The sequence below is a fragment of the Carex rostrata genome, chromosome 5, assembly GCF_964058835.1.
Source record: "Carex rostrata chromosome 5, lpCarRost1.2, whole genome shotgun sequence".
Classification (NCBI taxonomy): Eukaryota; Viridiplantae; Streptophyta; class Magnoliopsida; order Poales; family Cyperaceae; genus Carex; species Carex rostrata.
The window spans coordinates 14,556,004-14,572,973 of NC_135922.1; the positions used below are offsets into that span (position 1 = coordinate 14,556,004).

The 16,970-nt window shown below is 31.4% G+C and overlaps 1 protein-coding gene across 9 annotated transcripts; it reads left to right on the forward strand.

Annotated features, from left to right (window-relative positions):
• Nucleotides 1-2,191: 2,191 nt before the first annotated feature.
• Nucleotides 2,192-16,160, forward strand: LOC144554197 (uncharacterized). Of its 9 annotated transcripts, XR_013511557.1 has the most exons (22): nucleotides 2,192-2,386; nucleotides 8,256-8,345; nucleotides 8,492-8,701; nucleotides 9,140-9,367; nucleotides 9,693-9,737; nucleotides 9,838-9,936; nucleotides 10,027-10,119; nucleotides 10,211-10,303; nucleotides 10,395-10,487; nucleotides 10,579-10,671; nucleotides 10,763-10,855; nucleotides 10,947-11,039; nucleotides 11,131-11,223; nucleotides 11,315-11,377; nucleotides 11,469-11,531; nucleotides 11,623-11,685; nucleotides 11,777-11,845; nucleotides 13,288-13,340; nucleotides 14,047-14,118; nucleotides 14,532-14,617; nucleotides 14,976-15,257; nucleotides 15,824-16,160. XR_013511557.1 is itself a non-coding variant. In XM_078302505.1 (18 exons), the coding sequence occupies exons 2-17, from the start codon at nucleotides 8,343-8,345 to the stop codon at nucleotides 11,837-11,839; spliced, it is 1,488 nt and encodes a 495-aa protein (XP_078158631.1). In that variant the 5' UTR covers nucleotides 2,192-2,386; nucleotides 8,256-8,342; the 3' UTR covers nucleotides 11,840-11,845; nucleotides 12,276-12,546. The 9 variants fall into 9 exon arrangements, 1 of the variants encoding a protein (XP_078158631.1); XR_013511558.1 differs by having other exon boundaries at nucleotides 13,288-14,118; nucleotides 14,973-15,257; XR_013511555.1 differs by having other exon boundaries at nucleotides 13,288-14,118.
• The last annotated feature ends 810 nt before the right edge of the window (nucleotides 16,161-16,970 follow it).

Here is a 16,970-nt window from a genome sequence, read left to right on the forward strand (position 1 = left end):
TAACCAAAAGACTACTTAGGTTTAATATAACTAAACAAAAGTCTGATTAATTAATCATACTTTTGTTTACTTATATTAACCTAAGTAGTCTTGTGTCCATTTGCTGATAATACTAAACTAAACACTTTAGCTCAAGAGAGGAGAAATATAAATTAACTTTCAAGATCTCAGATTCGGCCTCCAAAAACATGTTTCTTCATATTATCCTTCAAAAACACTTTAGCACAGAAATCAGACCAATTAATTGGGAAAATGAAGCAATTCGCATGAGAATTCGAGATGTATGTTATCAATTATATCGGACCGCTCATCTTCATATATATATGAGCTCCAAAAACAGTAGCTCATCTTGATAGATTTGCGATCCGAAATAATTGATAAATCTAAATCTCCACCCAATTGTTAACAGTGAGAGGGAGAGTATAAATTGATCAAAACGGTACTGGAAGGAGAAGACCTTTTGTATATACCAAAATCCTGAAATAACTTTTCTATATGGCTCTTTATTAAACGTCCGTATAGCTCTCTCTCAAGGCTTTCTACACTGTTAATTAAACAAAAAACCGTGTACAATTTCCGCCTTTCTACACGGCTCTTTATTAAACGTCCGTGTAGCTCTCACATGCTTTCTATACTGTTATTTAAACAAATATCCGTGTACAATTCCTACCTTTCTTCACGGTTCTTTAATTAAATATCCTTGTAGCTCTCTCAAGGCTTTCTACACTTTTATTTAAACAATAAGCCGTGTACATTTCCTAATAAACGTTCGTGTAGCTCTCTCATGGTTTTCTACATTGATTCTTTAATAAATATCCGTGTAGGGATCCCACAGATATTTCAGGCCCCCAAAAAATTATAATTTCTACACGGTTTTTATATAAAATTGCCAAATCCGTGTACAATGTGCAGTGTGCAATGACCATTTATGTAGTAGTGAGCTCTGTTTTCTTTTCTCCAATAGGTACATTACAATCTTGAGTAATCTCTCCGTTGATGCGAACTTCGTTTTTTGTTGTTGTTGTTGTTGTTGTTGTTGTTGTTGTTGTTGTTGTTATTAGCTTAAATAAATAGCAGCTAATGCACGATTCAATTAATTTCTTTTGTTACTACAATGATGATTTCTTTTAGATTGATAATCTGATTTGATGATTGTTGGGATGTACCACAGTTTCTAAATTAGCAAATTTTCATTAAAAGAAAATGTTTTTAATGACACGCTAGCTAATTAATTGGTTCAAATATTTTCTTTCCTTTATGTAGCACTCTCACTCTCTTAATTGCAATTCATAATTAATTTTTGGGATGGAGTGATTTAGAAATTATGAATTCCTTAATTGCTAAACTCAGTGACGTGGCTAATTTTAATTTCTAAATGTTTTCTTAGATAGAAATGCTCTTAATATTCCTTTCGTTCTGTGTGTGGTCCCTTTTCCAATTGATTTTGTTTTCTCTTTTGTAAATTCGAAGCTTAATTTAAATATTCATAAGAGGTGTAAAGCATAATGGTAAGACAAGGAAATGGTGAAATGCTCTTGCTTTTAGTAATGTGAATATCCATATGTTTTATTCTTTACTTCTTCTTTCCTCTTTGATGATATGAAAATTCTTTGCTTGAGAGACTAGCTACGTACTCTTTCCACTTTTAAACCCCTTAACAAACCAGAAATTTTAAATTTATCATTCATTAAAAAAAAAAGAAATCAATTCACCACGAATTCTATGGAATTGAAAATTCACCATGGATGCAACTTCATGTTGCGTCCAAAAATTGGGTGGGCCCCACATTTTTTTTTGTCCACTCAAGTTGGTTAAAAAAGAAGTTTTCGGATGCAAGACTCAACGTGAAGTTGCGTCCATGCTAAATTTCAAATTCCCACAAAATCGTGGTTTTTTTATTTATCATTTTTTTAATGGTGAAATTAAAAGTTTTCACTGAACAAACAATTAGATTTCTATTTAAAAGTTTCCTTTACTTTATCATTTTTTTTCCACTTCCAAACAGGTTATAAGAGGAAGATAGGTATATTATATAGGGGTATCTTTCATTTACTTTTAAAAGAGAGGTATATTAGGGGTATTTTTTTTTTCTCTTTTTTCGTTACTTTTCTGTTTAGCAGGGTATCTTTCTGTACTTTTCTATTTATTTCTTTTTCATTAGCAATAGAGCAAGATGTCTCTCTCTCCTCTCACTATCACTTCTAAATTTTGGTAATTCCATACAAATAATTTTCCTTTTATCTTACATATAGTTGAATTTGAGCATCAATTTTAGTGCTCAGTGTTAAGGGAGAATTACAAAAGTAGAACAACAAACTAGAAAATAGAGAAACACATGGAATGCTAGAGCAACGACTTCTCTATTTTGGATCACATCTCTTACAAGGTAAAGATTTTATGTTGTCTTCAATCTTTCTGTGTTTTATCATGAGCTTCTCTATTATGTATATGGATCATATCATTTTATAATTACTTTATTATTATTTTATGATCATTGTTACCATTATGTTCTATTACTTAGGAGCGTCATTTCATATTTCAAACGATTTTAGTGTGATTTTAGTGGTAATTTCATAGTGGAAGAGAGAACATTTATATATTCTTAAAATTCTGCAATTCTTATTGATATTAGACTATGTTTTTATAATATGGGTTATTCACTTCTTAGTGTGATTGCACATAAAAAAAAGAGAAAGAAATTAATCACATCAGAGTGAATTATAAGGCTTCAATTTGTTTCAATTACTTTTGTAGCCTATTATGTATACAAACAGCAAGGACAAGTATAAAATTATTTGGTACATCTATTTGATTTGAACTTATTGACTACAACTACAAGTATAAAAAAATCAATTAAATAATTTAAATGATCTACTAGAAGTAGCAAATATATCAGTTTTCTTTTTTTTACTTTTTATAATGGAATTTAAGGAAACTAATATTGTGCAGTAATTGATGGAAGAGTGTCCAAATGCTAGAAGAAAGATTATTCAGGGGCAAAATTGACTATAAAAATATATAGTGTTATGTCAATAATAAATTATACGTTGTGCTAATATCAGTCGCCAGTTTAAAATTTCACAATTTCAAATCAAACTATTTTAAACTGAAGGGTCAAAATCAATTTTTAGTTCCCATTTAAGGAAATTTGTCAAACAATCTAAATATCACAACCGATTAATAGAAATGTAGTTGCTTTTTTTTTTTTTTGAAAACTTCGCAGAAGTCGTGAGGGGGAATCGAACTCTCGACCTTTGGGTACAACAACTCTAGGGCTTTTTCCTAGCCAATTGTGTTACCTCCCCTTTCTGAGAAATGCCATTGCTGACTTATCAAACTTACATATCAAAACAAATTCATGTTATACTAATTATATATCAGATTTCTCATTATCTTAAAATCAAGTTAATGATAAACTTTAAATTCTTATTTTGATCTTAAACGGAAACTTTCATGTAAATTGAGAAAAAAACATTGCCTAAATGAATCATTTAATTAATTAATCCTATTAGTATACTATCTAAAGCCTTAATTAGCAAAATTAAACACAAATAATGACATAAAAGTATAGATTTTGAAGAAACATTAATTTCAACAATTTTTCATTATGTTTGTTATCATTTGTTCGTCCTTTTAATTAACATCAATACACAAAATCGTTATTTCTTAGATTGAAGAAATTAACCATTAATTGCAATGCAACCTTCAAGGGAGCCAGTGTTGCAGAGTTGGTCGGACCACTACTAAAACCCCTTAAACTAACCAAGGAGCGAGTTCCTGAAAATTTAGAGATGAAAAATATCATCGAACAAATTAGCATAGAGGTTGAAAAGACAAAAAAAAACCACACGACTGGTCCCCATAACCCACACGTTCCATCCCTTTCTTTCTCCTCTTCATATCGGAATTTTTTTTTCATGGCCGTGATAGACAATGAAGTCATGTTTCTTTTTTTTTTCTTGGCCATGATAGACAATGGAGTCCCTTTTTTTTCGATGTTTAGTCAAAGGTTAATCTTTTTCGCTAAGTAGGACGTAATGGTATATAATGTCCCCTGGACGTTATAAACTATCACATTTTTCTTAATGTCAAATTTCTCCATATCCCTTCTCTATTGTCGATATTTTTAATTTATTTTTCTATTAATAAAAATTTCGGCATATATGAGGGTGTCTGTCAAATTGCAGACCTCCGTCTTTCCTTTTTATACGTTCAACTATTTATTATGCTTTTAGTAAAGATACGACTATATATCAAAGAGCACACATTTTAATTAACAACAATACACCGAAATTCATTAAAGCTTATAAAACCAAATGGATGAACCAATAAGGTTCTTCTTAAAAAGTAAAGATCACACGGCATGGACTAATTAAGTGTGCATATATAGGCACTTAAGAGACAAAAATAAAAAAAAGATGACATTCCTGTTATGAAAAGAAATGTGCCTCACATGGGTTCCATTCATGGTTGTGAAACTCGGAATCAAATGAATCAGTCGGAATCTGAAGAATCGAATCGGAAATTTGGATTTTTTTTTTTGACAGAAGCTTGTTTTGTAGCCAAAAAATCAAAAAAAAATTGATAAAAAAAATAATTTGTAAAAAAATTATATATATTAAGACAAAATATTACACTCAAATAATACACTAATTACAAAATATAATACAAGAATACAAATATAAGACATTTTTTATTGGTACAAGTTATGCCCACTCATCCTCTATATTATAAAATACGAAGGGGTTATTGTTGTACATACCCAACTGTATAAAAATACAAAGGGGGATCACATCACCTCAACGTTCTCGTCACATAATTTTTTTTATTTATTTATTTGAAATGATAGATGAACAACTGTCAGGATAAAACATATATAAAATAACCAAAGGACTTGGACTTGACTCAGCCTGACTCAGACAAATAATCAAATAACTTGGTTGAGTCAACCCGATTCAACCGAATTTTGATGAAAAAAATCATATGGGTGTGAAACTCAGATGACATAGCTCAGACCCGACTAATACTGTTCTGACTCAGCTGATTTTCCAATCCATGGTCCATTGATTACTAGTACCAGCAGGTTTATCACCATCTGCTTCCAGAGCCGGTACTAGCAGCGGGGGCATTTTACCCAGATAGTACGCTTGACGAGGAGCGTATGATCTTGATGTAGGTGTTGTAGCCCCAACTGGCCGTGCCATGCCATGGCGAGAAAGTCATCAGATTCAAAGAAGCAGGGGTAGTGCTCGACCATTTGTAGGTGGTCCAATCCTGGACAGATAGAAACTGATACGTGGTCGGAGATCAACTCAATGATGCCTTGCAGGTAGAATTGTATCACCTAGTTGTAGCCTCCCACTGGGAAGCGCTCTGACTTGATGCTGTCCTTGTTGCTGATGCTTTTAATGATGCAGTAGTCTGTTATTTCGAAAGTTTTCGACCCTGTGACGAACACCAGGGGCTCTGAGACCATTGCAATATTTAGATGAGAAAATTATATATACTGATATTTGAGCCCTGGTTACGTTGTAGGATGAGTTCATTGCAATTTTCTGAAGGTTTTTGCATTTATAGATAGATGGGTCATGAGTTGCCGCCTTTTTGAATGAAGAAAATGACGATCAGGTTCCACACATAAGGCGGTACAGATTTTAGAATATCAGACCGTTTGCTTACCCCTTTCTTATTGGAAATTGAATAGCACTTAATTAGCAATTGATGCAACCTTTCAAATCACACTGTGACTGTCCTTTGATCTTAAAAACGATCCAGTTGACTAGACGAGAGAAATGCCTTGAGTCCACCGCTCACAAGTCTCCAATGAATAACCAAAAAGGAATTAAAGTAGCAAGTCATTTATATATCTTATTAGGACAGTGTGTCATTTAATAACTTAATTAGTTTAATTACTAGTATCATACCCGTGCGTTGCAACGGGGAGACATATTATAAAAAACAAATATATCAATGAAAATAATAATTATCTAAAAATTAAAACACATGTTAATAGAAAATTTATATGATTTTGTATTTTTAATTAACTTTAATCGTAATCTCTGATAACAATTTGATGATGTGATAATTTTTTATTTTTAAGTACCAATGATATCAAAAAACATAAATAAAAAGTGTTATCGTGTGTATGTATAGGATATATACACACACACACATATTAAGAAAAATATATATTCACACACACGTTCCAATTTATATTCTTCTTTGTTTCCAATTTAGAACACACACACACACATTGATATATTCTATATCGGAAATATATTCTAAATTGCCCACACCAATATGTATAGAAACAAAGAAAGAGAAATAAGGAAATTAAAAAAAAAATGATTTCCATTGTGATTCGTATAGAAACGAAGAAGTAAGGAAACAATAAATAAGAAAATGGAAGGCGGAGTTTTCTCAATTGAAGAGGAGAAATATGGAAAAAAAGAAAAAAAGGAAACGGATAAATATATCACTAAATTTAAGAATTTATTCAATTTTAATTGTAATGTATCGTGTGGCAACATATGTGGCGGGTATGTTTTTAACTAAATTTAGACTTATATACATAAAATATATGTATTTAATCAAAAGAAGACAAAATATGTAATTGGAGAGCTGAGATCAAATCCGAAGTTTCATCTCTCAATCGTAGCCGTTGGCGGATCGGACACCCAACGTGCTTAATAATAGAATAGAGATTATTTAAATATTTTAATAGGACGGTGTGTTTAGAGGTCCAAAATAAGTGTAATGTTCCATGGGTATGTGATCAAAATAAGTCTAATGTTCAGTCAAAACCGTCCGATTCAAGTTATGTATGAATTGGTTTTTAAAGTATAAATTATAAATGTTAAAACCGAGTATGAAAACACAAATTATTAAAAAGAATGTGTATAATTCATATTTAAAGCACTACATTAACCAATATACCAAAAACACAAAACTAAATTTCAAAAAGATATAAATTAAAGCAACACATAACAAAAACATTACATTTACCAATATAAATAAATTTACAATTACATTAAACAAATGGTTAAATTAACAACATTCTAACTAAAAAAAAATGTAAAAATAACATAAAACCCAAGGTCTGAGACTTTATACATTTACATGAAATATCTAAGAAAAACTACGGTTAAACAAAATAAAATATAAAAAAACTTCATCAGAACCTGAAAAATGCAGTTATGCCTATAGGTTATGATGATTATAGATCTCCTCGCAAGCTTTCTGAATTAGGATAGAACACTGAAAATCAAACACTCGAGCTAAGGGTTACATCCGTTTGAAGTTTCTTCATCCTCTATTGCCTTCTCAGTGAAGATATCGCCTCCCTTCTCTTACCTCTCGCCTTAGCATCATCTGTTTAGAGGAGTTGCCTCAAAGGAATATATATGTACATGGAAGAGATATTTTAGATATGAGAGACATATCTTAGAAAAAGATAGATAAAGATGCATTATAACAAGAGAGATCACGTGAATTTTTTTGCATTTCTTTTATCACACATGGATCATACAAAAAATTGCATATAATTACAAACATAATTTTTATCTAAAAACCCTCATACCGAGCATTTATACACGCTTTTGAAAATGAGCTAGAACATTTATACAGGTTTTTTTAATACTGTGCATTAATCTTGGAGAACATTTATACACAGTTCTTTATAAAAATCTGTGTATGAATATTGAAGCTCATTTTCGGAGCGCACCTTCTTGCTTTACAAATGAATTTAATGAAAATTTTGAGAAAATGTATATGATGTACCTTAGTTGATTAGCGTTTTTGCGGTAGTGACACTTCGCGAAATATTTCATTAATTCGGAGTCATAATTGAGAAAATGTTTTTGCTGACCATCTATATGAAAATGGAAAATTACCTTGTTTAGTCTTATGCATATTCATTTACTACGTACAGGAGGATTCTTGGAATTAAATCTAAAAAAGGAGAATTTGTACACCGTATTATCATATATATTATAACTATCAGTACCTCAAACAAGAGTATGACGAAGAAATGGTCCTCTAGGGTATTCTCATTGCTCCAATAATAAAAAAATTAAATATGCTAATACAAGATTTTGCAATTTGCATTGGTATCTATGCAAAAATGCTGCGGATGCAACTAGTTTTTATTTTTATTTTTTATTAACTACATTTCGTGCACGAAGATGAAATGCTTTTGTATGTCTAATTAATTACATCATTGCGTGTTTAATTACATCAAGTATATATTCATCCAGGAACCTCGCTCTAAGCCTACAAAACAAAGCAATCAACAAATGCAGCAATAATTCCATTGTCGCTAGTGTGCTCAAATTTTTCCCGAAATGGTACGTGCTATCTTTTTTATATAGATGTCAAAATGAAGATTTTCTATGAAAAATGAGTGTTCAGAAACTAATTAGAGAGAAATTCCTCTAATTCATATATTAATCATCTTTAAAATTCCTTTTGCCCACTATGTGATTTAATGAAGGCGTCAACTCAAGTTGTCATAAAGAAGGTCGGGCCAGTTGGCGGAAATGGTGGGGTAGTGAAAGATATGAATATCAATGGCATCAATCGCATTGTTAAGATCAGTGTTCGACATGGTTCTGTTATTCATGGTCTTATTGTACGTTTTCTACATGATAACGATGAGGAAAGTACCGAGGTGTGGGGTGGACAAGGAGGAAATATGGCAGAGGTACTGCTTTTTTTCATCCCTGAACTAATAGAATTCCAACTCTGTGAGCGAGAAGTGGAAAGTCTTATTTCTTGGTAAAGCAAATTGACCACATTGATCCATTACTTGATAATAATAGAAGAAGAATGTAGTGAAATGCAGGACGTTATCCTACTGTTACCAGGACCACTTGAACTGGTACTGATAATTGTACCAATGGGGCTTCTTAAGTGATGAAAAACAAAATAATATAGTGACCAAGGATTTTTTTGTGAAATTTGGCAGGAAAAATATAAAAGTAATCATTAATTCGAACCTACTCTTATGTTGGAATGAAATGAAGTGAATTTTGTCACCAATTTTGACCTTTGATTAATGTGTTTATCAATAGTAAATGTTGATTTATGTAGCCACCAAAAGGATGTTAATGATATATGTTATATGCTCTTTGTCTTGTAGTTAAATTTTGAAGATTCTGAGTACATTACCTCCGTTAAAGGCCACTATGGTTACTACTGGGGTATGATTGTTCTGAGATCACTTAAATTTGAGACAAACATGAGATCTTTTGGACCATATGGTCCAGGAGGGGCATTCCCTTTTGAACTTCCAGCAATTAGTGGTCAAATTATTGGTTTCTATGGACGCTCAGGAAAATATCTTGATGCACTTGGAATTTACGTCAAGGTGTGTAATAAAATTATTATTATTGATAATAAACATCTCTATTTGATCTGTTGTAAAATCCATCTGTAATCAAGTAACATATAGTTTTATAAAATATTCTACATTATTAAAATGTTAAATAAAATACACCTTCAAATTTGTAAACAAAACATATATAATTCTTAGACCCAAATATAGATCATATCATGCTCCGATTCTCTTTCCTCTCGTTTAGTTCCACCTTGTATTGTCCAATAGAAAATGTATTTAGTCGATCTCCAGGTAATTGTAATCTGTATTCATTTCCTCCTTTTGAAAATTAATAACTGCAATTTACTTCACCCAGGACAGAGAAGAAATCATCAAGAAAGAACTTGAGGATTGCAAGCAGGTCTCTTTTTCTCACCATATTCCCGCAAATATATTTCTTACATTGTTTAATGAGTCACTTAGAGATTGTCAATATTGATTTTTCTCTCTTTCGGACATAGAATTTGAAACACACAGAGGCCAAATATTTGAAGCTAATTCCAAAATTAAGAGTAGAGTTGGATAACAAAGATGAAATTCAAAAGAAGCTCGAATCTGAGGTACTGATCGTGGAGTATTATTTTTCATACTTTTTAATTGGTTGTTAACTTTTGATTGACTCGCATATGCATTGGTATTTCTATTGATAGATCGAGTCCTTAAAAAACAAGAATGATGAATTATTAAAATTAAGAGCTGAGTTGGATAACAAAGATGAAACTCAAAAGAAGCTCGAATCTGAGGTACTGATCATTGAGTATTATTTTTCATACTTTTTTAATTGGTTGTTCACTTTTCATTGACTCACATATGCATTGGTTTTTCTATTAATAGATTGAGTACTTAAAAAGCAAGAATGATGAATTACTAAAATTAAGAGCTGAGTTGGGTAACAAAGATGAAATTCAAAAGAAGCTCGAATCTGAGGTACTGATAGTGGAGTATTATTTTTCATACTTTTTTAATTGGTTATTCACTTTTGATTGACTCGCATAGGCATTGGTTTTTCTATTGATAGATCGAGTCCTTAAAAAACAAGAATGACGAATTACCAAAATTAAAAACAGAGTTGGATAACAAAGATGAAATTCAAAAGAAGCTCGAATCCGAGGTACTGATCGTGGAGTATTATTTTTCATATTTTTTTAATTGGTTGTTCACTTTTGATTGACTTCCATATGCATTGGTTTTTCTATTGATAGATCGAGTCCTTAAAAAGCAAGAATGATGAATTACCAAAATTAAGAGCTGAGTTGGATAACAAAGATGAAACTCAGAAGAAGCTCGAATCTGAGGTACTGATCATTGAGTATTATTTTTCATACTTTTTTAATTGGTTGTTCACTTTTCATTGACTCGCATATGCATTGGTTTTTCTATTGATAGATCAAGTACTTAAAAAGCAAGAATGATGAATTACCAAAATTAAGAGCTAAGTTGGATAACAAAGATGCAATTCAAAAGAAGCTCGAATCTGAGGTAGGGATGGTGGAGTATTATTTTTCATACTTTTTTAATTGGTTGTTCACTTTTGATTGACTTCCATATGCATTGGTCTTTCTATTGATAGATCGAGTCCTTAAAAACCAAGAATGATGAATTACCAAAATTAAGAGCTGAGTTGGATAACAAAGATGCAATTCAAAAGAAGCACGAATCTGAGGTACTGATCATGGAGTATTATTTTTCATACTTTTTTAATTGGTTGTTCACTTTTGATTGACTCGCATATGCATTGAGTTTTCTATTGATAGATTGAGTCCTTAAAAAGAAAGAATGATGAATTACCAAAATTAAGAGCTGAGTTGGATAACATAGATGAAATTCAAAAGAAGCTCGAATCTGAGGTATTGATCGTGGAGTATTATTTTTCACACTTTTTTAATTGGTTGTTTACTTTTGATTGACTCGTATATGCATTGGTTTTTCTATTGATAGATCGAGTCCTTAAGAGCTGAGTTGGATAAAAAAGAAGAAATTCAAGGGATGCTCATATCTAAGGTACTGATTGTGGAGTATTATTTTTCATACTCTTTTAATTGGTTGTTCACTTTTGATGGACTCGCATATGCATTTATTTTTCTATTGATAGATCTTGTCCTTAAGAGTTGAGTTGGATAACAAAGAAGAAATTGAAAAGATGCTCAAATTTATGGTACTGATCGTGAAGTATTATTTTTCATACTTTTTTAATTGGTTGTTCACTTTTGATTGACTCGCATATACATTGGTTTTTCTATTGATAGATCGTGTCCTTAAGAGAAGAGTTGGATAACAAAGAAGAAATTCAAAATAAGCTCATATCTACGGTACTGATTGTGGAGTATTATTTTTCATACTTTTTTAATTGATTGTTCACTTGTGATCGACTTGCATATGCATTGGTTTATCTATTTGTAGATTCGATCAATGCAAAACATGAATGAGCAACGAAACAATAATGAAGAGTGTAACATCATGTAATTTCAGGTACGTACTTGAAAATTTTATTTTAAAAATATAATCGATTATGTAACGCCACATAATTAAAAATACTAAATTACCATACGACGTAAATAATTGATATATATATTTATTTGTCTTTCTATATTATCGTTCTTTCTTTTTTCAACCTTCATTTAGATATGTCTATTTAACAAATTACCCAAATTAATATACCTTGAATAAAACCAATATGTGTCGATGCATATCAGTATTTTAAAGGTATATAATTATAAGTTAACAAAACACACAAGGCCCGATTTAACATATTATTAGTTTCGGCAGCCCACAATATATATATCGTTAAATTACCCAAATTAGAACAATAACTTCCCGAAATAACCACCTTACATTCAGCGTCTTTTCGCCTTGTAAATAGCAACTGCTTTTATAATTAAATTAACTCATATATATGTAGCGTACTCTCTCTCTCTCTCCGCTTTCTTCACAGAAGAACAAGAAAAAGGTTAGACCTCTGAGAAAATATTTCTCTTTTCATTAATTATTTACATAGTAACTAATTAAGATGTTCACCATGTTGGATAAGAGTTCTTATGTTCAACCTTACGTTCAATTATTTGCATAGTAATGGGAGTAAAACAATCTCTCATATTCATTTGTTGGATAAGATTTCTTATAGTTAGTATTTGATATAATATATACGTTATATTTATTTATTTCATAATAATTCCTGAAAATTATATAATTTCTGTATATTATTTATAATATTTCTTATATTTATTATTTCATATAATCGGTGTAATTCAAGAAGGATTTTGATTGTCAGAAAATTATGGGATTTCATAAATCAGTTGGTTAAATAATAATCAAATCTTTTAGATAATCATACTTTGTTTGTTTTTACTCTTTCAGAAATTCCATACTATCTATATATAAATGATCGATGTCTCTAAAATATTACTAACTTCCTGATACATACATATATATTTCATCAAAGCATCATACTAATATAATTATTTGTATTTTATATAATATATTCTTCTTCGGTCTCATCACTGAATCAATATTTTGATCTATACAACTTACTTTGATTATTATTAATATTAACATTTTGAATTTAACTTACAATTAATTAACCTTCATGACTTCAAACTAATTAAATTGTTTATATGTCTCCAGTATATACAAGCATATAAATCGTACTATGTATATATTCACAAATTGATTTTAATTATGTTATTTATATTAAATAGTAAAATTTCACCAAAGACTCTGAGATTATTCACCGAAGACCCTAAAGTTATTTTTATTATAAACAAGCCTAGTTATAATCTTAATCAGAGTCCTTATTGTTTTGCGTTCACCTGCTATAGTAGGTACTTCCGTCTCGTTTAATAGATATAATTTTGTTAAATGAGAAGTTTATGTAAATATTAATTAGAAATCATGTTTCGTGGTCTTGATCCAAGTGTCAAAGTAGGAAAAGATGTAGAGACAATAGTGAACTGCCACACGACAACAGGTACATGTTTTCTGGATATTGTCAAATTACTTACCATATTGTGTGTATTTTATTTATTTACTTTTGAAATTGTGAATGTTGAATCGAATGATCCCTTTGGTTTGTTTAGAGATACAATAGGATTATTCATATCGATCATGAGACTTATAAGTAGAATGTATTGAGCATGACATTGTGTAGTGTTGAATGAAACGAACATGGAATGCAACGGATAAGTTAACGGAAAGGGGCCAACATGTGTTGAACTCATGTTGGAATGTATACATTGGGTCTGGGTTCGACTAGACCCCTCATTAACGTGGTTGTAGGCGAACGCAGTCCTGTCACAGGTCAAGATCTAGCGTATGATAGATTCCCCGTCTAGTGCGACAGCCAATATCTAGTGTAGGGTGGATTCTCCGTCTAGTGAAAAAGTCTCCCGTTGTTGGTTGGATTTCCCAGCGAGTTGGCAGTCTGCCAATGTTGGTTGGATTTTCCATTGGATTGACAAATGAACGGATTAACGAAAAACTTGAAAGATAACTAAAGAGGGGTGTGTGTGTGTGTGATTTAAAAATGCATTAGTAAGATTGCATGTGAAGATATATTTTCAAATATCATATTTGTGTTAATAAGTCAATTTTTATAAAATTCGGTACTAGAACTAAATCCTGTACTGAGAGGCTGTTTGATCTCTCCCCCGCTTTCACTTTTATGTGAGTTCCAGGAAATGATGAAGCTGACGGTGAGCACGAATATAATGGATGTGGATTAGAAAGTCAACGAGCAGATAGCTCAAGTATCTTTTTATTTTTATTTTTATTTAAGACTTTTAAATTTTCTCTCTGAAAGTAGATACATTAACTGGTATGGCAATTATCGATTTGTTTGTCATGTTTGTCTTGATTTCATGTTGAAATTATGTTATGTGCTTGAACTATTTGTAGTGTTAAAATACTTTGTTTGATTTAAGAAAAGTTGCATAAAAATTTATTATTGGTAATGTATATGATGTGCACTTACGTGTAAACACGTGGCACGTTAATTGTCTCCGAGTGTGACAATGATTTACTACAGACTAAGTTTAATTAGTATAGAGGTCGTGCTTTTGATACACTCGCAAGAATTGAGAGCCATATTATTTTTCATAGTTTGTAAATTAGTTACTCAATTTTGATTGATCCACATATGCATTGGTTTCTCTATTGAAAGATTAAAAACATAGAAAACGAGAATGAGGACCTACAAACTAAGGAGAAGGGTTTGGAAGATGCAAACAAGGAATTGCTACAGTCAAGGTACGTATAGTTTTTGTATACCATAATGAGGTCTGTTCAATTTATTCTTAATCAGTTCTAAGGTTGAAGTAAATAGAAAGAAAGGGAAAGGGAGTATGACACGGTTTATATTTAAGTCCTACGGGAGTATGTTGTTAATAAATATAAATAAAAATATTTCATAAAACTGTCCTTATTTGCATATATGTAATGTTTATTTGCTTTCTTATCTCCCTTAGTTTCCTTAATTTTACATTTGTCCTCGTAAATTATCAGAAATACTAATTAATATTAGAAAGTATATATGTTGGTAAAATGCTGTTCGCATTATTTAGTTTCTCCTAATGCTAGATTAAATATTTGTATGCCAAATCAGCAGCCATGTCAGAAGAGCAGTGATAACTCTTCCTCCAGTTCTATCCCGTGCCGTCCGCTAACACTTCCTCCAATTCTGACGCTTCTGGACTCACATTGCAACGGAATTTACCCTCAATGGTCACGGACAGCCCTTTAATAGCGGGGCCCAATCTCAGCGTCCCTGTTTCATTTAATTTCTGCCCAAGCCATTGACCATGCTGCCCGGTTCCTTTCTCTTGCTCTCTCTGTCCTTCAACTGAGTGAAAATTAGAATCAATCCTCCCTAATTCATTCTCCGCATATGGTATTTTCCTCCCCATGTATGAATTAAGATTATATATGAATTAGATCAGTTATTCCTTGTTCGAAAGGACAAAATTAGATTATAGTACCATATGGAAATCCCATATCCCATTAAAAATTAAAATATTTTTATGGCTTGTTCGAAAGGACAAAATTTTGACTAAAATGAACTTAGTAAATAAAGGTTGGCAATGTGATACAAAATGTGTATTCTGTAACCAAATAGAGAGTACCGAACATCTTTTTACTCAATGTTCTTACATTAGCTTGATATGGAACTGGATAGCCGAACATAATAACTTTAGTTATAATTGTCATACTTTAGAAGATTTATGGTTGATTGATGCTTTTATTCCTTTCAAGGATAGACTTTTAATTGAATTATTAAGAGGGGCTGTTTTATGGATTATTTGGTTAGAACGAAATAGATTATGCTTTAATGATGGTACCCCTTGTCCTATTAGGATTCTAGGTACTAAGATTATTTCTTTAACTCAATTTTGGTGTCAATCTAGAGGTGATGATTCTTTCTTTAAATTAAATCTTATAATGCCTTTTGATGTTAAGGATCTCTCAGATCTCATTCTATTGGAAGAAGCAAGAAGTCCAGAACCGACTCAAGCTTTGGACCTTCTAGTGCAGGGTTCTGGGGATGGCAACCCCCCATCTCCAATGTCTGGCGACGAGGAGGATGAGGACTTATTAGATTTGTAGCTCTTAGTTTTATGTCTATTATGTTGTTTTTGTGTTTTCTTATGATATTGTCTGCTTTTGTTTTGAACAGTTGTACAGACTTGCCTTATTTGATTTTGGTACCAATTTTAGGTACTAGGTCAGATATGCATTAATTTCTGATTTCAAATGAAATCGGTGGTAAATACCACTATTTTTCAAAAAAAAAAGATCAGTTATTCCTTACTCAGATCATCTTCGACTTTTCGTAACAAAACAGTTGCGCTTCTGAGAAAAATGTGTTCAATTTAAACATGTTGATTGAAATATAAAAAATGGTTTATTGTGTTCAAAATCATAACACGATTTTCATTAGTCAAATTAGATCTACTGTTACATCATATGGTTTAATGGTTGGCATCTATGTTTGATGCAATATACATTCCATAGCTTGTCCAATTTTATCCAATATATAATAACCTGCGTACCTTCCCCTGTTGTCTAACATAAACCGAAATCTTCAAAGAAACTTTCAAATCACATTTTTGTAGTATAATTTAGAAGAAAAACACTCCATGAATGCATCTAGTTATGTAATCCTCAGATTATTGTATTATTGTCTTCTGATGCAGATATATATTTATATAGAGTAATAGATATATAGAGTAATATAGTTTGCAAGATTTTACCATTCACATTCTATTCTGTTGAACTTTTTGAGGCCACGAAGTGTTATTTTTCACATGAACAAAAAAGTAAATAGTGTATAAGCTTCTAAACTTCAAAACCCTAGTTTGAAAGTTATCATTCCATATGGTAGGTTGATAGTGTCCCGACCGTCGCTCGAACCCAGTAGATTGTAAATTTGCGTTAATACATAACCTATATGAAATCACTCTCATTTGTTTCTGTCGAACCGGGACGAAAGATGGAAGTGCATGCAAAGCATAGAGCCATTTATGCAAGGAGCTCTAATGAAATTATAGGAGATACTTGTGGCTACGTATATATAAATTTCAGATTGCTGGACTGCTCTTCCATT

Excerpts from the sequence above, each read along its gene's own strand:
- LOC144554197 (XM_078302505.1), top strand. Across the intron at positions 10,304-10,394 it reads AAAAGAAGCTCGAATCTGAG|ATCGAGTCCTTAAAAAACAA; the intron begins GTACTGATAGTG and ends TTCTATTGATAG. Across the intron at positions 10,856-10,946 it reads AAAAGAAGCTCGAATCTGAG|ATCGAGTCCTTAAAAACCAA; the intron begins GTAGGGATGGTG and ends TTCTATTGATAG.